Raw genomic sequence first — 24,576 nt, forward strand, 5'->3', positions numbered from 1 at the left:
TTCCGATCCCCTATACTTGTGGGTCATCACACTACCACGACGACAAAGAGGATGATGATTGAACACGCCGAGTGTTCTTCCTTTGCAACAAAAATGGTCACGGAGATTTTTGTATGTTCTCCCTGCATAGGACCAACATGGCTATCATGACCAGCTGGATTTTCCATTTGGGTGACCGAGAGTGCTTGAACTTTCTTGGCAGCGAACATACAAAATCTACGTGGCCAACTCTAATTAGGTTTCCTCATTTTGCAATATTTTAACTATGTATTAGTTTGTGTAAACCATGCGCCAAAATATGTATCAGCTTGTGTAAAACCATGTTCCCAATTATGTATTAGTTTGTGTATTGTTCCTCCTCTCTATTGAAATGAAAATGGAAAAAAAAATTAATATAAAAACAAGTCCGGGGGCCATGTTTGGGGGCGCAGTTGGGGAGCGACATCCCCCAAACGCGGCATGAAGAAAACACGTCTCGCAAACGCTCGATCCAGCACCGTTTGGGGCATCTCCAATGGGCCGACGTATTTTGGACGTTTAAAGTGGTCAGGTACGTCCATTTGTGTCGGCCCATGGACATAAAAATGGTCAGATGTCCGTTTGCGTCGGGGGTGACCTCAGCGGGCTGACGCATTTCGTCCGCCCGGTGCACTTTTTTCTTTAGAAATCTCGCAAAATAGCACAAACAAGCAAATTCCACCAAAATATGACCATCAGATTGGCTTAAATTAGGTGTCAAATATAAATTCAGCAGATTGTGCATATGGTACGGCATAAAATGTAGTCCAAAAGGGGCACAACATGGCCATGATCAACAAATAATAGTCCACAAGGAGGCCATGGTACTTGACATGGGTGCGGCAGATCAGGCGTATCACGCGCGGATTTTGGCGCCCTTTTTTACGAACCAGGCTTTGGTGTCCTCGTCCATGGTGGGCAAGTCGGCCAACATGATCGTTGTGTCCTCTGCCTGAATCTTGGCCTCGTTGTTCATCCTTTTGGCCTCAGTATCAAGTCTTTTGGCCTCAACGTCTACCATTTTGGCATCGACGTCCATCCTTTGCACCCAAATGATCTCTTTGGTAAGGTTGAAGTAGATGGCAATAGAGGACTCTTTTTCCAGGCGCCTCTAATTATCCCTTTTGTCCAGGGCGATTGCAGATTCGGCCATGAACTTCTCCAAGGCCTAGCTCAACACAAGGGCTGATGGCTCTCTTGTAAGATTGGTCTTGCTAGCCTTATGGCCCCGGGGACGAGGTGAATGGGCATTCTGCCCAGGATCGTCTTCTTCACCATCGACAACCAATGTAGTTGTCCCATTCTTGACAGCTTCATGGTAGGCCGCATAGCCGACCTTCCACTTCGGCGCCTCCTTCAGCCTCTCCCAACAGTGGACCATATAGAAGTGCTTATTATGTGCTGCCTTAAACTTATCCAAGACCCTGGATATCTAAAATTGAAGTTAGGTTTACGATATATGCCATGTGGGCCCTACATGAGGAACGGCGGTTACTCGGCGCGACAGCGAAGCATCCGCACGGACGCAAACTCGGCTCATATTTGGGCCGCAGTTACGTCTCCGCGAACAGACCCGTCACTATGTGTCGGACCGCTGGGCTAGGTGCAGATGTATTTTACGACCACACAGTCGCAAATGGTCGATGCGTCACGCCGTTGGAGGGAGAAACCCTTAGACAAAAATTAACCCACGCTGTACTTGCGGGTGTAATAACTCTAACCTCTTTTCCTTAAAAAAGATTCTTATCTCTTTTACCAATTCAATGGAACTTATGGAAGTGCTAACTGTTCCTAGGTGATCTTCCTTTATTGTGAACTCGTAATCCTATCCGATTGGAGATAATGACTAATGACCATAATCCGTCAAGTAATCCCCCGACTTAAACGGGTAATTAGTTAGCAGAAACAAACTAATCATTATCCTGCTATATCCAGTCTGCACCTATAAGTAGTTAAGTACACACCCTTCCGCAGCAATCCTCGCACAATCTCATTATATTTCACCTACGTACGCAAGATCCATCCTTCTGACAATGGTGCAGCGCACAAGTAATGCGGAAGTGATGTCGATGGACCTTTCACCCAAGATGCCGGTCAAGGCCTACGGCGGCGACGGCGGCGCCTACTACGACTGGAGCCCCGCCGACCTCCCCATGCTCGGAGCGGCCTCCATCGGCGCTGCCAAGCTCCACCTTGCTGCCGGCGGCCTTTCCCTGCCCAGCTACTCGGACTCCGCCAAGGTTGCATACGTCCTCCAGGGCGCCGGCGTCTGCGGCCTCGTCCTCCCAGAGGCCGCCAAGGAGAAGGTGATCCCCATCAAGGAGGGCGACGCGCTCGCGCTCCCTTTCGGCGCCGTCACCTGGTGGCACAACGCCCAGGACTCTTCTGCCGAGCTCGTCGTGCTCTTCCTCGGCGACACGTCCAAGGGGCACGTTCCCGGTAAGTTCACCAACTTCCAGCTCACGGGTGCAACCGGCATCTTCACCGGCTTCTCCACCGAGTTCGTCGCCCGCGCCTGGGACCTTGACCAGGACTCCGCCGCCAAGCTTGTCTCCACCCAGCTAGGCTCCGGCATCGTCAAGCTCGCCTCCGGCCACAAGATGCCGGAGCCGCGCGCCGAAGACAGGAAAGGTATGGTGCTCAACTGCTTCGAGGCGCCGCTGGACGTCGACATCAAGGGCGGCGGGCGCGTCGTGGTGCTCAACACGGCCAACTTGCCTCTGGTCAAGGAGGTCGGTCTCGGCGCAGACCTTGTCAGGATCGACGGTCACTCCATGTGCTCGCCGGGGTTCTCCTGCGATTCCGCGTACCAGGTCACCTACATCGTGCGCGGCAGCGGCCGGGTGCAGGTGGTCGGCATTGACGGCACCCGGGTGCTGGAGACCCGCGCCGAGGGAGGCTGCCTCTTCATCGTGCCCAGGTTCTTCGTCGTCTCCAAGATCGCCGATGAGACTGGCATGGAGTGGTTCTCCATCATTACCACCCCAAAGTAAGTGTACTTCTCTTTTTTCTTTTTCTTTTGGCGAATTATATGTGTACTACTCTTTCTACTGTATTTTCTACGTGCAAGCAGCATCTCTCAACCAAACTGTAGGAGTAGCTGATTGGCTTCCATATTACGGAGTATGTTTCTTTCTACTAGAACGCTGAAAACATGTGGTAGTCTGACGGCATAATTTTGTTACTTATGTTCTGTTTCAGTTCGGCAATATTGAAGCATGAAGGGTTTGTTTATGCATACCCGTAGCAGCATATTTTGTGGCATGCGAAACTGAACAGAATGCGTCTACACGTTTATTAATACTTGCATTATCTATTTTGCCGAAGTATAAGCATTGCCACATTATCCATGCATAGTAAACATATAGAGGATCATGAAACTAAACGTGTGTTGCAGCTTGGACCGTAGTAGTCCTTCAAAGTGCATGGTAATACTGTAATATATTTCCAGTTTATACATTGATCGATGTGATTAATTGATGATGGTGTTATTTACAATCAATGCAGCCCAATCTTTAGCCACTTGGCGGGGAGGACCTCGGTGTGGAAGGCTATATCACCAGCGGTGCTGGAGTCGTCGTTCAACACCACACCCGAGATGGAGAAGATGTTCCGCTCGAAGAGGCTCGACTCTGAGATCTTCTTCGCTCCGAACTAGGCCATTCATCCGTCTTCTGTCAGGCCTATCAGCAATTCAATAGTTTCGATTAGGCATGAATCGAGTGTCAACTAAATTTTAGTTTGTCGTGTTTTCTCTATCAGATTAGCAGATGCAATAAGCGTGAGATTGATGGATGGTCTGCTTAGTTTTAAGAAACTCTTTCAGGAACATTATTTGATGGATATGAACCCTATATTCCTGAAGATAGTAATTTGTCGTTGCAATGTGATGTTCTATCTTGTACTCTTTTATGAGTTGGTTTTATCAGTTCTTGATGTACTTTCAAGCTGGTATTTCTATCTGTTTGTGTTAGATTTGATTTATTCCTAGAAAAAATGCTTGATGAATTGCATGCGCATGTATTTAGAAAATAATATTGTAATCTGTCACTGAGAATTTTTCCCTGGCCTTTTTACGTCAATGATATTCTTTTTCATAATTTTATATTTACATTTCGGTCGTTTATTTATTTAAGCTTATGTCTAGGTGGATATTTCTAAATAGTGTGCATGCACATGTTTCTCAAAACAGTAAAGGTCCACATCTTTATTTCTGCAACCTGAGTTGAGCAAATGTGAAACCAGTTTCCCTAGTATTTTGGATCCTTCTATGTAGACCCATATTTTGAAGTTTACTTCCTCTAGTATGCAAGTTACACTTGCGCGTATACACCTCATATCTGAAACCTACCTGTGTATATTACATGCAACGTCTCTCGTTTTTTTTTTTTTGAATTGTTAGTTGTATAGGATGTCTTTTCTAGTCGATGTCAGGCAGATGCACTTTTACTAGCTTCCAATCTGTTTTTTTTTAGTTTCTCAATTGTACAGTACATGATTTTTACAGCCCTCTTGAGAGTTTAAATACGAACGATAGATCAGGTTAAAAAATGCACGAGACCAATAAAATAAGTTAAGCCAAGAAAATCTGAGAAACGAAGCAGCCTCTTGGCTCAAAAAACTGAATTTTTGGATCTTCTTGGCTCGAAAATATTTTTGCCTGCAAAGTTGCACTTGATCTTCTTCTTTTCTTCTTTCTGATTTTTTGATTTTGAGAATATGACCTCTCCTTTTCTGGTAGTGCAAAGATGCAGCCGCTGATCAGGCCCAAACACACGGGCCTCGTCTATCTAGCCCGTTTCAAGTAAGGTCGAGTCCCACATGTTTTTTTTCTTTTTTTTTTTTGAGACAACCGCATATATTCATTCATCAAGAACAAGATTACAAGCACCAGAACACTCGGAAATCATCCATAGAAAACAGATCAGAAGCATGACCAAGAGGAGGCAAAAAAAAAACCCGAAAGAAGAAGAAGAAAAGAACTACGGGAAGACTGCCATAACCAACAACCACAGTCGATGGAGAAGAGCTAGCGCCATAGTCGATGAGGCTTGCAGAGCCGAAGTAGAATCCCGCCCACGGCGGAGCCATTTTCACTGGGGCACGTCGGCCGGGGATCCTCCCCGCGCTCGCCAACTCCCGGATCCGCCGCTACTCGCTGACGCCGTCGGGAGAACACGTCTAATCCGCCATCTTCAAACCACCATCCCGCTCCTAGAACACCCTCCTGCCGAGCTCTCCGATGCAGCTCCTCACGAATTCCACACCCGCGATGGAAAGGACGCCGATGCGACGAGGAAGGAGTTGGAGGAAAAAATCCACCAATGTTGTTGTTGACCTCGCCTTGCCAGCCACACCCAGGAACCCTAGGCTCGCAAATCCGCCATATCCGCGAGCAAACAAGGCCGCCAGCCCTCCGACGCCACCCCGGAGAGCGTCGTCGTGATGGGGATTGAGCTGTGGCACCTTTATTCTCGCTGGTGTCGCCTCCGCCACCACAACGCCGCCGGAAGACAAACCTACCCTACTATTTACACGCCTGGCACACAGATCCGCGGCCCCCCACTCTCCCGCCACTGGAGCGGCTGACGGAGAGGGAGGGGACCAACGGTCCGGCCAGCGGCAAAGCGAGGGACGCGGGGCTCCTCCCTTTTCGCCTCTCTCTACTGTAGAAGAAGATAAGAGGAAAGGGTTAACAAATCGAGTCACACATGTTGTGTATTCATCCACGAATGATTTTTTAATCAACCACCATAAGTAAGCCTGAGATGCCCAGTAGCTTAGATAGTTGGTACTTTTATTCAAAGATTAATTAGAAAAAAACTCTCATTGTCGGTATTAGTAAATGAGGTCGGGTTACTGAAAAATAAAAGAGGCGTGATTAACATTATTGTATCCATAGAGAGGCCATCCTAAAACCCATCTAGGGTTCTATCCCCCTCACCGGCGATGTTGTTGGCCCGCTCCGCCTCCGGGGGCCTTGGATGCATCGCGGACCACAGCCCTTCGTCGGCGGGAGGGTTTTTGTTATTTGTTTAGTTTATTTTAAATGTATTTTTCGAGATGCTGAGACGATGACTATATATTGATGTGAGAATAAGGTCATCTCCGTCCTTTCCTCGCTCTGGTGGTGTGTCTAGCGCCGATGGAGGGTGCGTGGATGAATCTGCGTCCCGCGGATCTCCTCGGATGCAGTCGGTTTTCGTGTTTGTTGGTGTGGTTTCTGTTGGAGATATGCCCGAGAGGCAATAATAAAGTGGTTATTGTTATATCTTAGTGTTCATGATAAATGTTTACATCCCATGCTATATTTGTAATAAGTGGAAACATTGATACATGTGTGTTTTGTAAACAAACGAGAATCCCTAGTATGCCTCTCATTTAACTAGCTTGTTGATTTATAGATGCTCATAGTTTCCTGATCATGAACATTGGATGTTATTAGTAACATGATCATATCATTAGGAGAATGATGTGATGGACACACACCCATAGTAAGCATAGCATATGATCAAGTCATTAAGTTCGTTTTGCTACAAGCTTTCAATACATAGTAACCTAATCCTTCGAGCATGAGATCGTGTTAATCACTTACACCGGATAGATGCTTTGATGACATCAAACACCACTTCGTAGATGGGTTGTTATAAAGGTGGCATTAAGCATTCTGAAAGTATAATCTGAAGCACATGGATCAAGAGTGGGATTTGTCCATCCTAATGACGGATAGATATACTCTAGGCCCTCTCGGTGAAATGTCATCCAATTAGCTTGCAAACATGTGACTAGGTCACAAGGGATGACATATCACAGTACGAGTAAAGAGTAATTATTGGTAACGAGGTTGAACTAGGTATGGAGATACCGATGATCGAACCTCGGATAAGTAAAGTATCGCGTGACAAAAGGAATCGGTATCGTATGTTAATGGTTCTTTCGATCACGAAGTCATCGTTGAATGTGTGAGTGTTGTGGGTATACTTTATGGGTATGCCAACGACATGGTCTAGATTCAGCAAGCCCGGGTGGCCCACACATGGTGGTGAGGCATATGGCCCACCGGGCGGCCTAGTTGTTGTTGATAGAAGTGGATGAAGTCCAGCCCAAGAACAGGAGCCGGATCCCAACCGACCTATGCAAGTAGGCGGATCCATGGAGGCCCATGAAGTATCCGGATACATGACGGCAAGATTAGATCTAGGTGGATTCTTGACGTGCACAGCAATGTATATTCCGTAGTTATGCATATTGTATTCCAGCTAGGACTCACCGTGTAAACCCTAGATCCGGGCGCCTATATAAGCTGGATCCTGGGAACCCTAGAGGCACAACCACAACTCATTGTAACAACGTGAAAGTGCCCAGATAATTCCAGAAAGCAGCAGTAGGCCCTGTCCTCAACCAGGTGTTCCAAAACTGGGTAAATCGCGTACCACCATCTTGAGTGCTCTCCGCCCTATGGCCCCTACTTCTTCCCCCCTCTGTGAGGATCCCTCCTCCAGGGTACCGTTGAGTAGGCAACGACAGTGGGAGCCATTATGGATCTCCAGGTCTCGCTATTGGTTATTGGTCGGAGAAGAGTCTCGATCATGTCTACATAGTTCGCGAATCGTAGGGTGACACACTTAAGGTTCGATGTTGTTTTAAGTAGATATGGAATATGAGATGGATTGTTCATAGTCTCGGATGGGATCCAGGACATCACGAGGAGGTCCGAAAGGGTCCAGATAATAAGATTCATATAAGGAAAGTCATTTTACGGGGTTCGGAAAAGTTTGGGAATTTTCCGGTGAAAGACTGGGGGGTTTCTAGAAGGTTCCGGAGGGGCCACCAGTGGGCCCATGACCCTGGGAGGGGCCACATGAGCCGAGGGGGTGCATCCCAGCCCTAATGGGCCGGGCACACCATGCCCTCAAGGCCCAGCCGGCCAACCCTCCCAATGGATAAGGGGGGTCCCTAAATTGAGGGGGGATCCCTAAAATCAGGGGGACTATGGGCCAAGTTCCCCCCCCCCCCTTGTGCACCGACCCTAGGAGGTGGAGGAGGGGCCAAGGCAACCCTAGCCGCACCCTCCCCCTATACAAAGAGGGGAGGGGGCAGGGGCGCAGCCTTCTCCTTCCTTCAACCCTAGCCGCCACCTCTCCTCTTCCACATATTTACTGCGCCAGCTTGGCGAAGTCCTGCAGGATTTTCTCCTCCACCACCACCACTACACCATCGTGCTGCTGGGATTCCAAGGGGATCTACTACATCCGCTGCCCCGCTGGAACGGGGAGAGGGCGTCATCATCGACACCGTACGTGTGACCGAGTACCGAAGTGGTGCCCGATTGCAGCACTGGAAATGATTGCAACACGAACTGGAGTTCGTCAAGTGTACATCTACATCAACCACGAGATCTAATCTCGTTAATACTTTGGATCTACGGTGGTTAGTTTCTCATCTATCTCGTTGCATAGATCTCAGATATTGGATCTTGGCTTTTCCATAGATTGGATCTTGGTTTTATTCGTTCTTGCAGTAGAATTTTTTTGTTTTCTATGCATCGAACCCTACAGTTTCAGGGTCTGACTCTTCCGATCTCATATTGTTTTATGGTTGCTGCTCTAGAGGATTGGTCCTTTGTGATTTTAGCACGATGACTTTCCGTTTGTCTACTAAAACAAGCTTCTACTATGACAAGTTTTGCCCAGCTCGGTGATGGAGGGGCGAGGACGTTGGCGCGTCTTTCCCTCGCGCTAGTGTTTATCGTCGTCGAGTGGTCTAAAGATCAATTTATAAATTTTTATTACTTTTGCATTTTTAATACTACTATAGATGATTATGGACTATTTTCGCGAAAAAGGAAGAGATCTCATTGCACTAAAAATACATAGAATTTAAAATACAACTTTGGTAAGTAAATTGATTTATTACCTTAATAAAAATGCATATAATAACATGTATTGAACATTTAGCATGCGATTATTGTTGTTCATGATCGCATACACACACTTTTTTTTTGAAACGAGGCAAAAGTTTTGCCTTTCATTGATATAGGAGAAAAGAGTTGGCCCGTTTATGAGGAAAACAGGCCGAAAACCGTTACAACACGACATCACACGCCAACCCCGAGGCTGCGCTCCACACGGGTCGACGACCAGCCAGGTCGACACCACACCTCGCATACACACACTTTGATAGTGCATCATACTTTTCATGTAATGTGGTCCTTATTAGGTCATCAATATTTTTTGTCACACCGATTCGTCCTAAGGAAATCAGGATGGAAACAACACATGTTTAAAGACAGGGATTTGCAAGCGGACCAAAGCGCTTGTGAGCGGTAGAACCGGCGAAGAAAGAGGAATGTGATCTCAATAGGGAGCGACAGTCAACACATGTAGGTAAGGATGTAAACTGATTGGATCAGGTAATGCTCCCTTCGTATCCTTTTATCATATTCTTTAGCCGCATTCGGAGCGGATCAGATAATAACCGGGCTGGATCCAAGTAGGGATTATATTGGATTGCTGATTCATAGTGAAAACGGAGGGAACTTGGATCGGACAGCGGATGCAAGTCATGGGCATGCAACTTATGTAAACAACATGATGAAAGAATTACTCAAGTGGGCAGAACTAGACATTGGCCAAAACTGCATGGAAATCATATAAAAACTTCCAAAATAAATAAGCTATTAAATAAAGAAAAAGTGATACTTGACTTGCATATTGCGAATTAAAAGCGGAAACGGCGCGAACGCGGATAAAAGTTAAGGGCATGCAAATTATGCAAACAACTTGATAACAAAAAATATTCAAACACGTACCACTAGACTTCGGCCAAAGCTGCATGGAAATGGCATAATAACTTTCCAAAAAAAAAAGAGAGTAAAAGACCATATCCAACCTGGAGATTGTGAATTCGGAGCGAAAACAAAGCCGGAAACAACTTGAAAGCAGGTAAAATTTACGGGCAAGCAAATTATGCAAGCATCACGATAAAATTCAAGCATGTAACGCTGGACTTTTGGCAAAACTGCATGAATATCACGTAAAGACTTCGACGAAAAAATAAGGAAAAATGATTTCCGACCTGCCGGATTCGAACCAGCGACCTAAGGATTTAATCTGCAACACTACAGTCCTCCGCTCTACCAACTGAGCTAAGGTCGGTTTGTGATGATTATAATTGTTCATTTTATATATTCAGTAGTTGCTGTGACACGAGTTGATTCGCGTGCACCAACAGTATTTCATCTCCGTACATATCGATGTTCCTTACTAAGAATTAGAGTTGTAGCGTATCTAATTCTCGAAACAGCCGTCGATCATATCAGAAAATGAACATCCGTTTCTACAAACTAGTTTGGCCGGCCGAACGCAGGAAGGATTGTGAGCAGACAGGATATGCACATGGCACATGCGGCTGCGGCGCCGACCTGCCGCCGTGTCGGAGCGGCCCCGCGGTGGCCGGCCCCGGCTGCCCGCCGCCGATAGCGCAAGTCGGATAAGCCACGGAGCGCTGCGGGGGCCTTGGATAGCCTCGAGAGCATTCAAACTGAAGGATCCACCTCCCCCCTCTTCGCGGCACGAGTTCAGTGGCTGGGTGCGTCGTGCTTGACAGTGCCATCTCAGCTGCACGTAGTAGTACGTGCTCAATGCTCCGCCCGGTCTCCTTGCAAGTTACACATACCCCTCCCCTGGTATTTGACGTCGGATATTATCTACACTTCTCTGGGTTAGATTTGCTTGGGTGTCACTGTCTCTGTCGCTCTGATCCGGGATGTGATCCAGACTTCACTTGATCAGCCGTCAGCGTATTCAGTTACGGAGAACTTTTTTCCTTCTCTTAGGACACTTATGTTTCTTCCTTCTCTTAGAACACTGATGATGCTGCTGCTGCTTGACTTGGTTCTGTTCTGGGTGATGAAATGCTCCATTTTAGTAGGAATTCATGTGACCTTTATTAAGAGAGCAAAGACACCTACTCATAATACTTAGACGGGCACCAGAGGCCTGAATGCAAAGAAACCATAAGCGCGCAACACTCTATGTTATACAGAGCTAATTAAAGAAAGCAAGAAGAGGACATGAACTCCTCCAGACCATGAACCCGCTAATTGCTAAACCCTTGTGGATCACTATGCGAATCCCTTCAAACACACTCTTTCAAATTTCCACCAACGATTAAAAGCTTTTCACCTGCCAGCCGCACCAACAGTGAAAGTATGCTGGGCACAGTAGAAGCAGCTAACGTAGCAGTGGCTGTGCCTGCATAGAACACGCTGAATTTTTAACTAACAGGCGAATCTGTCGCCCTCGATCTGCACTACCGAACCCGTACGATCCGCTACCATCATGTCCGTTTTCGTGGTACAGGCGGTCGGTTCGATTCACCGACCATTCCGTCAGTGGTCGGTCGGTACTAATTCCGGTGAGCTGCTCCGCTTGTTAAAGCGAGCGAGCTAGCTTTTGTCAAGTTAGAGCAATTCCAATAGTATAGCCAGTTGCTGGCTATAAGCCAAGTGCTATGTCATCTATAGCTAACTTAGAGCCAACATATACAACAGTGAGCTATAAAAGTGTAGTACTTTTACAATACATGGCCCACCTTTTAGTCTCACATAGTCTTTCAGGAAGCGCGTCTTGAAATTGGCTATAAGATAAGAGCCCACTTCTCTTCTCTCTCCTAATCTCTCTCCTCCAACTAAGCAAATTTATAATATTTTATCTCTTATAGCCAGCTGACTGTACCTTATTGTACTTGCTCTTAGGCGGTTCAGCACGAGCTGGCGGTTGCAGGTTTGGTGACCGCGCGTAAACCTGCCGCGCGCGCTGCTTCGTATAGGTCAATTTCGACTTGAAGAGCAGATGCGCAGAGGGGACAGGCAGAAGAAATCGCGACAACTAGAGTACTGTACGAACTGTATTGCTAACAGCTGCTAGTAGTAGGCGGAAGCATACTGAAGAATACGCAAATTAAGAATGAACACGCGTCTACATTTATGCACAACATCGCCACTGTCATTATATCCTTACAATAATAATTAATTTACAACATGTATTGTATTGGAGTATTGTCGTATCCTAAACGATTCACATTCCGATGATTCGACCGGCCGAATCCAAGCCCTCAAACTAAAAGAAACTCTGAAAAAATGCAGCTAACAGTTTACAGTTGAACGCAGCCGAAACCTCTTCGCCCAGACAAGCCTCTGGCTAGCTAGACTTGGATGAAGGAATGGCAGGGCACGCCCATGAGCTGCGCGAGGGTGGTGGAGCGGAGCTTCCGCTCGGTAACGGCAGGGTCTTCCAGCAGGAGCACCTTGTCCCCGTCCTGCACGCCGGCCATGTGCAGGTGGTCGCCGTCGTCCCTCTCCCTGCCCCGGTACAGCAGCCGCTGCTCCCTGGGCCAGAGCCCCGTGGCCAGCGACAGCATGACCTTGAGGTCGCCGAAGGTGGCGGTGGCGTCGATGGACACGTCGTGCTGCCACCCGCCGCCGCCGCTGGTGGAGACCTTCACGAGGATGGCCTCCGCGGCGTCCAGGTCGTCGTCCGGGGACCGCCGCTTCTGCACCAGCATCCCGCCCGGCCGCACCTCCCACTCGATCTTCTCGTGCTCCGCCGCCACCATCGCGCACATGTCCACGCTGCCAACGGTGCTCTTGGACCGGCTCCTGAACAGCCTCCTCGGGCTCGGAATCTTCACCATGGCGCTCTCTGTTCGTCTGAGGATGATCAGTTGGGATCACTGGGTGTCTAGCTAGCTGCTCTGCTCTGCTGTGCTCCCTGACTGCTGCCTGAGTGCTGGAAGATCCTCGGGATTTTAAAGGGGGAGAAGGTGGCGAGGATGAGGACAACGGAGGGGAAAGAAAATTGTAGAGGTTAAGTCGCGACAGGGACGGGCCGCGTCCACCGTGCGCGCGGGAAGGGAAAAAAGTTAAGATATGGGTGGTGACTCGGCGAGCTTAGCGGGGAATTTGTTTAGTGTGACGATCAAGCTTTGCTACTCGCCGAAGCGCCGCGACGGTGACGACACCTGTCTTCCGGCCCGCCGTCCGCCGAGATCGTCGTAGGGCAGTTGGAGACGGCAGCTAGCTAGGTAGAACATGGGGTGGTGGCAACGCGGTCTCCGCTGCCTGCACGAATGCCGGGGCCGACGGAATCGCCTCACCGGCCGGTTGGCTCGCCGCTCAGGATGTAAGTGGCAGCGGCGTTTCGCGATCCCGCATACGCCGCCCGCGAAATGGCCCAAATGGCGTAGGCGGCCCACCACGAGATTTATATGGCGTTGGTGGACAAAACCACAAAGCCCACGATTCCCAGCGGCTCATCCTCGCGCAGACACGCGCAGACACTCGCCTCCTCCGCGCCGCCTCTCGCCTCCTCCGCGCCGCCCCGACCACCTCCTCCCTGTATCCTCCGTGCCGCCCCCGACCACCTCCTCCGCGTATCCTCTGCGCCGCCCCCAACCACCTCCAGCGGCAGCAGCAGATGGATCTAGCGGCTCCCAACCACCTCCAGCGGCAGCAGCAGATGTATCCGCCGCCTACCTTCCCGTGTCCTCCGCCTCGACCATGGCCGCTCCAGCACCAGCAGGCCCGCGCAGCGGCGGGAGCAAGTCCGTGCTCGACGGTGAGGAACTTCTCCTCTTCACTCGAGGCTTCTGTGCTTGTCTGCTTCGCACGAATTTGCTGGGTATGCGTTGTCTGAAATATTTGCTGGTCGGGGCATCATACTCCCAATTTTATCTTTTACCCCTAGTATAGATGGCTAGAAAACATGTGCGAATGGCTTGCCAACGTTTCTGCTGTCAATGTATAATCTAACTGGTCACCGGCATTTTGTCGCCTGCTTTTGTGTTACTGTAACCATGAATCTAGCAGAGTTAGGTTCAGAATTTAGGACACTATAAAAGACAGGGGTAGATTCAGGTTTCACATAACTGTACAGAAATATTTTTGCCTTGTACAAGGAGATAAGATTGACAACAAACTAGACAAATCACATGATGCTCCTATTTTCACTAGGATTTCATTTCAGTTATTGCATTGTTATATCTCATCGTGTGTCATTTTTTACTTCCGGTCAGGCATTGTAGAGCTTTGCCGCTCAAGTAAAAGTAGGTTCAACAAAAACTTATTTTCGGTTCGGAACACTGGTTATTTGTGATGCTTCAAGTATATCATTATCTTATTGTAGTGTACTGGTGTGTAATATCCAAATTAATTTTACATCCTGATGTTAAACATTTGATCGATGGTTAAGCTGTCTGCCTGAGTGTTTGGTTCAGTCCAGGCAATATATTTCGTGCGTGTTATGTTAGCTGATTGTTTGATCTCACAATTTATTTGTGATCTCACAAGCTTGGTATGATACACATGAAGCTGTTTCAAATTAATTTTACTTGCTCATTTTTGCAGTCTACTTGTTGATGAGCTGATTAGAGAAGACTCCTATTCATGCTGCTTCTTGGTTGCACCTGAAGATGTAGATTCATGTCATCTACTGATGAACGGAAGCCATGCCTCAGAATATTTGTTGTTAGAGCTAGCTGAGCAGAAACAAGACTATATAATCTATTGTGTTTAGCAAGTTTTTAGCTTCAGATTGTATCAGGACCAGTACCATGTGTCTTTGGTAAACTGAGTTTAACAGTAATGCGGCTACAGGCGACAGAGTGTGAAGTAGTATTCCTGTTACTATTGACTTGGAGTCTCTACGGTTCATGCTATATTCCAGTGAAAATTTCCAGCTCTGCTATGATTTTCAGTGATTTTTCCAATTTTTCCAGAAAACTTTCTAGCTTTCATGCTACTGTATATTATACAGGCGTTGTAGAAATAGCAACGCATCAGAGAATGAGAACAGAGCCTAGAGGAATCACGCTACATACGAACAGAGCCTAGAGGCATCACGCATTCACGCAACAGGTGACGGAGTAAAATAGTGCGTGCGGCCGAAGCGGCGCCACTAAGCCGCACGCAACCGCCAGAAATAATTAGCGGCCGCCACAAAACTGCTAATCGCGCTATGCGGCCGAAGCGGTATCTTTGTTTATGTCCAGCGGTTGAGCCATTTACATCCTGACTCGCCGCCGAATCAACCTGATGCGCCGTACTCCCCGGTTTATTTCTTTCGCCAGATTAATTTTTTTAAAGGTAAAAATTGCTATTTTAATTATAATTAATTGAGAAAAGTGATTTGACTGGTTAATTAGCGAAAAATCGGTTAAGACGGCTTCATCATGAAACACAACCATACTGGACCCCACCGATCGACCTGGCCACCCACACGGCGTCGAATTGAACTACCACCGTTGAGGTTGCTATCGAGTGTTATCTTCATCACCCCTCCTCGAGCAATTGACCTCGACTTCACCTTCGTTGACCACCGACAAAGCCCTCGCCGCAAACAAACGTCGAAACCCATGTCAACCCATGTCAATTGTTGTGCACACGCGCAAACAATAGGCAACTCCGACTTTGACGACGAGCACCATAGGAGAAATATGCATGATGTTATGTTGTGATCCAATTTCTTATAAAAGGGAGGTTAACTTCTGACGAGCGGACCAAGGCCTGTCGTCGGGAGGCTTGACCCATCACCGATACAGATCTTTATCTCTGTCTATAAATACGTCTTGTAAGCCGTCTGCTAGGGTTAATCACTTCATTGGGAAATCCACGTTGTTGTGCAAACACTCTCGCTATAGTGATATTTTGCTCGATGGAGCCCGTGAATTTTCTCTCTTTGTTCCAGAGGTTTTTCCACGTTAAAATATTTTGTCTCCTTGTAGTCGGTTTGTTTGTTCTTCGTTATTTGCTTCATATTTATGATAGAGGGTTTAGGCCGATTCAGCCTTGCGCAAAAGACCACCGCTTTCTCGTCATCGTTACTGGAGTGGGTATCCACGACAATGTCCATTGACGGTGGACTTGTGTTTAGGAAAAGAGGTGCACATGTAGATTAGTGGGCTAACAAACAATGGAGAAGACAAGGTTTACCTATGTTCAAGCCCCGAAGGGTAATATCCTACTTCTACTTGTTCGATCTTAATTATTGATGGAGATTACAATGTCTCTGTAATGGCTATGGTGTTGTAGATCGAATCTTACATAGAGCAGAATATGTGTGAGTCGGATAACGCCGAAAAGGGTTTCCTAATCATGGCTTGTCTTTATTCCACAAGTCAGGAACCTATGATGCTCTGTAGTTGTGTGGGCCTCCAGTTGGTCAGAACCAGGTACACTAACAATAGGTAATTGATGGGCTATAGCTACGCTAGTCATCATCTGGACATGCTACACCGCAGCCGCTTCTCCGCAACAATACAACAGAATCATATAAGGGCATGTAGCACAATGGTAGGGAGTGCACACCTTCGCTTAGTAGTCTACGTCATTGAGATAAAAAGATAAAATAAGGGGCACAGTGCATTATCACTTGTTGTCATCCCTTGCAACATGTGAAAATTAATTATTTTTAGTAGCAAATTGTGTGGTTGAGGAAAAACAAGTGATACAATATGGAAAATAGTATCTTTTATTTCATAAGAGATTATCCCTTAGCTAAGAGAACATTTTCTTTCTTCCTTCCCTCTCCTTCAACTATGCAAAAGTCCAACGAGGTAAACATAAGAAAAAACTGACGTCGTACACGTCCTAAGAAATCATCAGACACTCCGGAAAGACAGGCTACCGACGCCCGAGTCGCGATCCAAACTTTGCACCGGAACGTGATCATCTATCGTCAAGCTGATAATAAGTTGATAAGAGTAGATCCATGTAAGAGTAGATCACGTCGTACATGTCCTAAGAAATCATCAGACACTCCGGAATGACAGGCTACCGACGCCACTACAAGATATCCCCTTTTAGCCGAGGGTCAAGTTACCGTCGGATATTTTAGTTCACCGTCGGTTACACTTATACTCGACGGTGCACCGTCGGTAATCTCCCGTCGGCTATGCTTGGTCGGCCATTGCCCTGATAACCGACGGTACGGTCTGTTATTATCATTGCCCACGGTAAGAAACCGACGGTGAGCCGTCGGACATGTGTTGGTCACCATCCTCTTCGTAGTAAGTCGACGGCTCTTATCACCGACCGTTCCCCGTCGGGTGTTTATTTTCTGAGAGTAATGAATTCCTGTCGGTTTTAGCAATATTTGATGGTACATTTGTCCCGTCGGGTTTAATTGTAACCAATGGTCAAGACACGGCTACTATTATTATTGACCATATGTGTGTTGTAGGCGACATTGTAGCTGAAACATCGATCAACCGTATCAGTTTGGTCTAAAATATTTAGGCCTATGTATAGATTAGGCCAAAAAAAACTTGATTCGTTTTTCCTTATTTCAGCTCATGTTGTTTATCTTACAGCTCATGTCGTCCAAGATTTGTAAATTGATATTGTATTTCCTTTTTTCGAGAACGAATATTTCCATTTATTTCAGCTCATATCGCCAAAGATTTCATACACATCAGAGAAGTACAAAGAACATATGACAGCTATAAGTAAATACAGCATATTGCAGATGATCAAAACGCAGAGGCACGACAGAAAAAATAGACCCTCCTCTCCTCTTCTCCCACGTAGACTAGGATTCGTCGTATCCCATGCCGGTGCCATTCTGCATGTGGCGAAGGAGAGCCCGGCCATGGCGAACTGGTCCGATAGTACGTGACAGCCGGTTGTTGAAGGACGCCTGGGCTCCTGCCGGGATACGCAACCTCCGGGGTATGTTTGAATCTGCTCCAACTAAAGGTAGCCAGCGGTGGAGATGACGTGTTGGCTCCAACTAGTACACACGGGAATCTGCTCGAATTTAGAAGATCAAATAACTATTGATTAGTAATTGGGAAATTAAAGATGAATGTAAGCTATGTACGTAGATCAGAGGCGGATTGCTTAGCAGTTGGAAAAGATGAGCATGTGCAAAACACATCCGCCAATTAACATCTGATTTTGCGGCCCCACGACGAGTACAGATTACAGGAGAGAAACCACAAACTGAGATTTAGATGAGACGAGATAACCTTTTTGGCGGATCTGAGACTCGTTGTCCTGCCTCACTCCAACCTCCTCCTGGTCGATCTGGAGCGGCGCCATCCACTGTCTTCGGCATCTCGATCCTGAGTCCTGACGGATCATCCCCCGCACATGTGGCTCGGTTTCTCGCACAATGGCGGTTCAGCTCCGCCGACCTTGAGCATGAGATGCCGACGCTGCAACGTGTGGAAAGAAGAATGAAAACCTCTGCCAGAGGCCGCCCGCCTCCTGCTTCTGGGCTCAAGGCTCGAACACGTTGCCTCGCAGCTTGGTCGAGGACGGCAGAACTTAGAAGGCAGATGGGAGGGAGCGTGAGTAGTGGAACTGAATACTCGAGACGTGGATAAGATAAGGACGTGGGCAAATTTTTAGGACGCGCCCAAATCTCCCGCCATGGGAGTATTATAAAATTTCGACAATATATGTGCGCGGCTGTGCGCTACGTGCGTCGCCAAAAAAGCATTTAGGAGTATTTAAGATATGTGGTAAACTAAATACTCTCTCGGTCATCAAATATGAGGCATGCTTGCACAATTTTGACTAAATAGAGATGATATAAATGTATTGGATAATCTAATGAACTATCGGCTATGACTGCTAATACCTGACCGTGAAAGTCCAACCATCGGGAATTAGATAAAACCGTAAGGAATTAGATTATGTAACCGAGGGTTAGTTCTCCCCGTCGGATACAAAATATAGTAGCCGACCGTGTAATTTGAACCGTCACATATTAGTTCATACCGTCGGGCATTAGGTTGAATAGCCGAGAGTTAATTTTTCCCCGTCGGACAATGGACTGACCTGTCGGTTATTCGCAGTCATATCCGAGGGGTTGCCAATAACTGTCGGGCATTAATGCCACTGTCAGTTATTAGAGTATTAACCGACGGGCCGTCGGTTATAATATTTCACCGTCGGAAATAAGGGGATTTCTGGTAGTGCGCCCGAGTCGCGATCCAAACTCTGCACCGGAACGTGATCATCTATCGTCAAGCTGATAATAAGTTGATGAGAGTAGACCCATGCAAGGCAAACCGTACCTATGGTACCACTGAACTGAATTATAGTCCGCTAGCCAGATGATCGAACGAAATACGTCTAGGAACCATGTATTTCTTACGTGCGCGCCTGCCAGGGAGCATGTGGGCTTGATCTGCAGGAACCGATTCGCATCACCTGATCCGGTAGGCGGCAGCTGCTAGCTCTCGACCCCTCCTGCCGCCGATCCACCGGTTTGTAGCTTAGCCGAGATGAAATGCACCGAGTCTGCCGCGCTCAATTATACCACTGCAGTGATTTGGATTCGGTCTGGTCGTGGCGCGAAGACAAAACCGTCGGTCTGATTTTCCGATGATTGCGTTAGCTGAAGCCTGAAGGACATGCAGCACATGCGAGCGCGGGGCATCCGGCGCCGTATTGTTTTTCTCTACAGAATACTACAGATCGAATGAGATCGAGTCTGGGTGCGCTACGCGCGCGCGCACGCACGTACTCACCGCCGGCGGCGGCATACTGCCAAGTGCCAACAGTGGATCGGTTGGTGATACGGCCTAGAATTATAAAACGCTGTGCTGATGATATGACATGCCGAGCCGACGAGGAGCAGCCGCGTCAATGGTGTCGATTTGGTAGGGGGATTAGTTTTAGCCACTCCCCCACTGCTACGTGCCCAATCATATATAAGAAGATTTTGTCGCCTCCCCTCTTGTCTGTCCCTTTCTCCCGAGTCGGGTGCAGATGCAGTGCAGAGGCTTCTCAGTTCTCATCAGGCACGGTTTCGGTTGAGACGGGAGTAGCAGCTTAGCTCGAAGGAGGCAGCTGGTAGCTAGGTGACGGTAGGAAGAAGAAGAGTAGAAGTTAGTTCGGAGTTGGCGGCGATCAGTGGATGATGCATTTAGCATCTTCGGCTTTGGGGCTGGGTTTTGGAGCGTCCTGCGTCGATCTCTGCTGCCTGCGTGTATGTATCGCTGTCGATCCATCCAAGGGTTGGCGCTAGAAACAACTGCCAAAAAGTTCATATTCGCTTCGTTCCTCCGTTGCCTAGCTTCCTCGGTAGAAGCTTTGTGTATCGTACTGTTGTCTCGATCGATCGGAGGGAATCACGGAAAGTACGATCTCCTAACAGTAAGATAAACCCCACAAAACAGTAAGATAAACCCGACAGGTAACACACTCTTGATGACACAACGTACTGATGCGAGGGTATCCCGATGATTAGTGTCGGCGTGTGTGCCAGACTGATTTTCGCCACATGGTGAAGAGAGTTCCTTTATGACGGCGTTTTCATGAAAACGAGGCACATATAATTACTTTGTAAATCTTGAAGACCTCCGTATATTTAGTAAACTTTATAATTTTCATAAATCTGATTCTATACCACATGGGAACCATAAGAGGAAAAAACAATAGTTAGAGCCTTGATTTACGGTAAATCTACACAAGACGAAGAGGACCTCTACTTTACTTTTTGTCTTGTCTCGAATGTACATGCCATCGAATGTCATATTTCCATTCATGCACATTATCATTTTGGGGGTAAAATCTAAAAACAACTGAAACTAATGCCTTTTTATCGGTGCAAACATGTGACACCAAGGTTGAGCCGGTAAACATCTCATAGCTAGTGACTATGACACCGTGTGGCGGAACTAGGATTAGGTCGGGCTCCTGTGCCCAACTAAGCCAAATATGGTCAACAACAATATGAATTGTCAATCAATATGTACACCGTGATTATGGTAGCAATTGCACCGTTGTCACGCTGTCGTGCGGTTGTTCAATGTGCATGGGGTTTGTCTTCTCCCCAATTGATGATGCCAACTACTATCTAGAGTTGTGCCTATGCAAAAGCTCACGACATCTCAAGGGTTCGGTGCCATGGTGGAACCAATTAAGCAAGCTACCAACTGCATGGTGGTGTCTCGTGTCGATAAAACATATTATATCCATGTGTGAAGTTCCGAAACAAGTCCACTTTTGGATTATTAGTCAAAAGAGTCAAAATGTGAAAACAAGACTCTTGATGTGTATTTGAAGTTCATACATGACAATTGCATACGAGAAAGAAAAGTTATAATTTGTTATTTACTTTTATTCGGGCCTGCAAATGCCAAGCCCAAAGCCTGGCATGACTAGTGTAAGGCACGGAAAAAAAATAGTCTCATATTTTGGAATATTAATTAGTTTATTCAAAACAAATACTCCCTCCGATCCATTTTACTTGATGTTATGATATGGGGTGGCCCGATCTTCTCAGTAAGCAACGGTGGTGATGATGATCACGGGGTGATGGCAGCGGAGAAACACGACGATGTAGTGGATGATAACTTGTATGACGCAACGAGATCTCTCGATTGGTCCCTGTCGCCGCATGCAACGGCTCTCAACCACTGCAAGATATTCGCAACTCCACACACTTGCGCACGTAGCCGCCGACCACGAAGCGGTAAGTTGCAACCGTCTAATTCCCAATGGAACAGCAGATCACACAAGACTTAAACAAGGTCTACACAATATCCAAGCAATATGGTGTAGGGAATTCAATAGTTTTGCAAAGCAAACAACTAAGAACTAGGGTTTATCTTAAACGTGGTCTAAAGCAGCTAGGGGTCGTCCAAGACACTTATATAGGCGTCCGGGACGAGTTCGGGTCGAAAGATACAAGTAAAACCGACCCGGAATAGATCCGGTCGAGACGGACTCGGATCGGTCCGGTCCGGGATCCGGTCGACCGGGCTGTGGACCGGCCGGTCCGGTCGGTGGTCAGAGTCAACGGGCGGCAGCCGAGAAGCTGCGAAGTTTCCGGTTTCGCCCGGTACGATGCGCTCCCTCCGGTTGGCGGCCGGTTGACCGAGCCAGGGACCGGGCGGCCCGGCGTGGGGGCCGGTCTGACCGGGCGCTGGACCGGCCTGGACTTTTTCTTCTCCTCTCGCGCATTCCTCCCGCTCCTCCCTCGCGCGTCCATGAGATATCTTCATGTCCAGCTTCACGTCCATCTTTACGTCCAGCTGCTCCTCTCCTTCTCGTGCGATGCTTGTCTCCTCTTCATACCTGATGATACATAAGTAATAGGACTTAGGTAGTATAAAGTTCTCATCAATCAAGGTATCGTTTAGGAACAAGTTCACCTGTTGTTTAAGTATCTTCGCACGAGCTCGTGTCATTGGTCCAATCCTGACTTCATTGGACTTGAGCTTCATGATACGTCTCCGACGTATCGATAATTTCTTATGTTCCATGCCACATTATTGATGATATCTACATGTTTTATACACACTTTATGTCATTATTATGCGTTTTCTGGAACTAACCTATTGACGAGATGCCGAAGGGCCAGTTCCTGTTTTCTGCTTGTTTTTGGTTCCGAAATCCTAGTAAGGAAATATTCTCGGAATCGGACGAAATCAACGCCCAGCATCCTATTTTTCCACGAAGCTTCCAGAACACCCGAGTGCCGCCAGAGGAGGGCCCTGTGGGCCCCAGACGACAGGGTGGCGCGGCCAGGGCCTGGGCCGCGCCCCCCTAGCGTGTCGCCGCCTCGTCGCCCCTCCGACTCCGCCTCTTCGCCTATAAAAAGGTCCCTGACCTAAAACCTCGAGACGGAAAAGCCACGGTACGAGAAACCTTCCAGAGCCGCCGCCATCGCGAAGCCAAGATCTGGGGGACAGGAGTCCCTGTTCCGCCACGCCGCCGGGACGGGGAAGTGCCCCCGGCAGGCTCCTCCATCGACACCACCGCCATCTTCATCCACGCTGCTCGTCTCCCATGAGGAGGGAGTAGTTCTCCATCGAGGGTCGGGGCATGCACGGTAGCTATGTGGTTAATCTCTCTCCTATGTACTTCAATACAATAATCTCATGAGCTGCCTTACATGATTGAGATTCATATGATGATGCTTGTAATCTAGATGTCATTATGCTAGTCAAGTGGATTTTACTTATGTGATCTCCGGGAGACTCCTTGTCCCACGTGTGTAAAGGTGACAGTGTGTGCACCGTGTGGGTCTCTTAGGATATATTTCACAGAATACTTATTCACTGTTATGAATGGCATAGTGAAGTGCTTATTTATATCTCTTTATGATTGCAATGTGTTTTGTATCACAATTTATCTATGTGCTACTCTAGTGATGTTATTAAAGTAGTTTATTCCTCCCGCACGGTGTAATGGTGACAGTGTGTGCATCCGTGTTAGTACTTGGCGTAGGCTATGATTATGATCTCTTGTAGATTATGAAGTTAACTATTGCTATGATGGTATTGATGTGATCTATTCCTCCTACATAGTGTGAAGGTGACGAGTGTGCATGCTATGTTAGTACTTGGTTTAGTTGTGTTGATCTGTCATGCACTCTAAGGTTATTTAAATATGAACATTGAATATTGTGGAGCTTGTTAACTCCGGCATTGAGGGTTCGTGTAATCCTACGCAATTAGTGGTGTTCCTCATCCAACAAGAGAGTGTAGAGTATGCATTTATCTATTCTGTTATGTGATCAATGTTGAGAGTGTCCACTAGTGAAAGTCTAATCCCTAGGCCTTGTTCCTAAATATCGCTATCGCTGCTTGTTTCTTGTTTTCTTGCATCTTTACTTCCTGCAATATTACTACCATCAACCGCACGCCAGCAAGCACTTTTACGGCGCCGTTACTACTCGCTCATATTCATTCATACCACTTGTATTTCACTATCTCTTCGCCGAACTAGTGCACCTATCGAGGTGTGTTGGGGACACAAGAGACTTCTTGCTTTGTGGTTGCGGGGTTGCATGAGAGGGATATCTTTGACCTCTTTCTCCCCGAGTTCGATAAACCTTGGGTGATCCACTTAAGGGAAAACTGCTGCTCGTTCTACAAACCTCTGCTCTTGGAGGCCCAACACTGTCTACAAGAATAGAAGCACCCGTAGACATCAAGTCGATTTTCTGGCGCCGTTGCCGGGGAGGAAAGGTAAAAGGTACTCACACTCCGGATCTCGGCTACTAAGCTATTTTCGCCGTTGTAAGTACTCGAAGATATTTCCTTTAGATCCTGCAATTGCATCTTTTTGTTTCTTGTTTACACTAGTTAGGCATAATGGACAACAATGAGCTTCTTATTCTATTTCCTGATTTAAGACATGGATGGTCAGATGCGAAAATTAAAAAACCCATGGAACATATTAGCATGAATACTTTGAATACCATTGTTTCTAATGATATGGAAAATTCTAAGCTTGGGGAAGCTGGTTTTCATGATCTTTTTAGTCCCCCAAGCATTGAGGAAAAAATTTACTTTGATGATACTTTGCCTCCTATTTATGATGATTATAATGATAGTGGTCTTTTGGTGCCGCCTACTATGGAGGATAAATTTTATTATGATTATACTATGCCTCCTACACTTGATGAGAAGAATAATAATGATAGCTACTTTGTTGAATTTGCTCCCACTACAACTAATAAAATTGATTATGCTTATGTGGAGAGTAATGATACTTTTATGCATGAGAATAAGAATGCTTTATGTGATACTTAT

At 47.1% G+C, this 24,576-nt stretch overlaps 2 protein-coding genes, 1 long non-coding RNA gene and 1 other non-coding gene across 4 annotated transcripts; 1 reads left to right on the forward strand and 3 right to left on the reverse strand.

The window, feature by feature from the left end:
* The first annotated feature begins 2,023 nt into the window (after window positions 1-2,023).
* On the forward strand, window positions 2,024-3,676 carry LOC124668024 (12S seed storage globulin 1-like). The gene is made up of 2 exons (XM_047205228.1): window positions 2,024-3,007; window positions 3,526-3,676. Exons 1-2 carry the CDS (start codon window positions 2,052-2,054, stop codon window positions 3,674-3,676), a joined length of 1,107 nt encoding a protein of 368 aa, XP_047061184.1. The 5' UTR covers window positions 2,024-2,051.
* A 6,413-nt stretch (window positions 3,677-10,089) lies between these two features.
* Window positions 10,090-10,175, reverse strand: TRNAY-GUA. Its single transcript is given in 2 exon segments — window positions 10,090-10,125; window positions 10,139-10,175. It is a non-coding gene; the product is annotated as a tRNA-Tyr (tRNA).
* A 1,829-nt stretch (window positions 10,176-12,004) lies between these two features.
* Window positions 12,005-12,817, reverse strand: LOC124666870 (BAG family molecular chaperone regulator 4-like). The gene has a single exon (XM_047204195.1). The coding sequence runs from the start codon at window positions 12,712-12,714 to the stop codon at window positions 12,226-12,228; it is 489 nt and encodes a 162-aa protein (XP_047060151.1). The 5' UTR covers window positions 12,715-12,817; the 3' UTR covers window positions 12,005-12,225.
* A 4,635-nt stretch (window positions 12,818-17,452) lies between these two features.
* Window positions 17,453-18,361, reverse strand: LOC124668677. Its single transcript, XR_006991789.1, has 2 exons — window positions 18,046-18,361; window positions 17,453-17,824 (listed from the first exon to the last, which is right to left on the reverse strand). It is a non-coding gene; the product is annotated as an uncharacterized LOC124668677 (long non-coding RNA).
* Between the last annotated feature and the right edge of the window lie 6,215 nt (window positions 18,362-24,576).

The sequence above is a fragment of the Lolium rigidum genome, chromosome 6, assembly GCF_022539505.1.
Source record: "Lolium rigidum isolate FL_2022 chromosome 6, APGP_CSIRO_Lrig_0.1, whole genome shotgun sequence".
Taxonomy (NCBI): Eukaryota; Viridiplantae; Streptophyta; class Magnoliopsida; order Poales; family Poaceae; genus Lolium; species Lolium rigidum.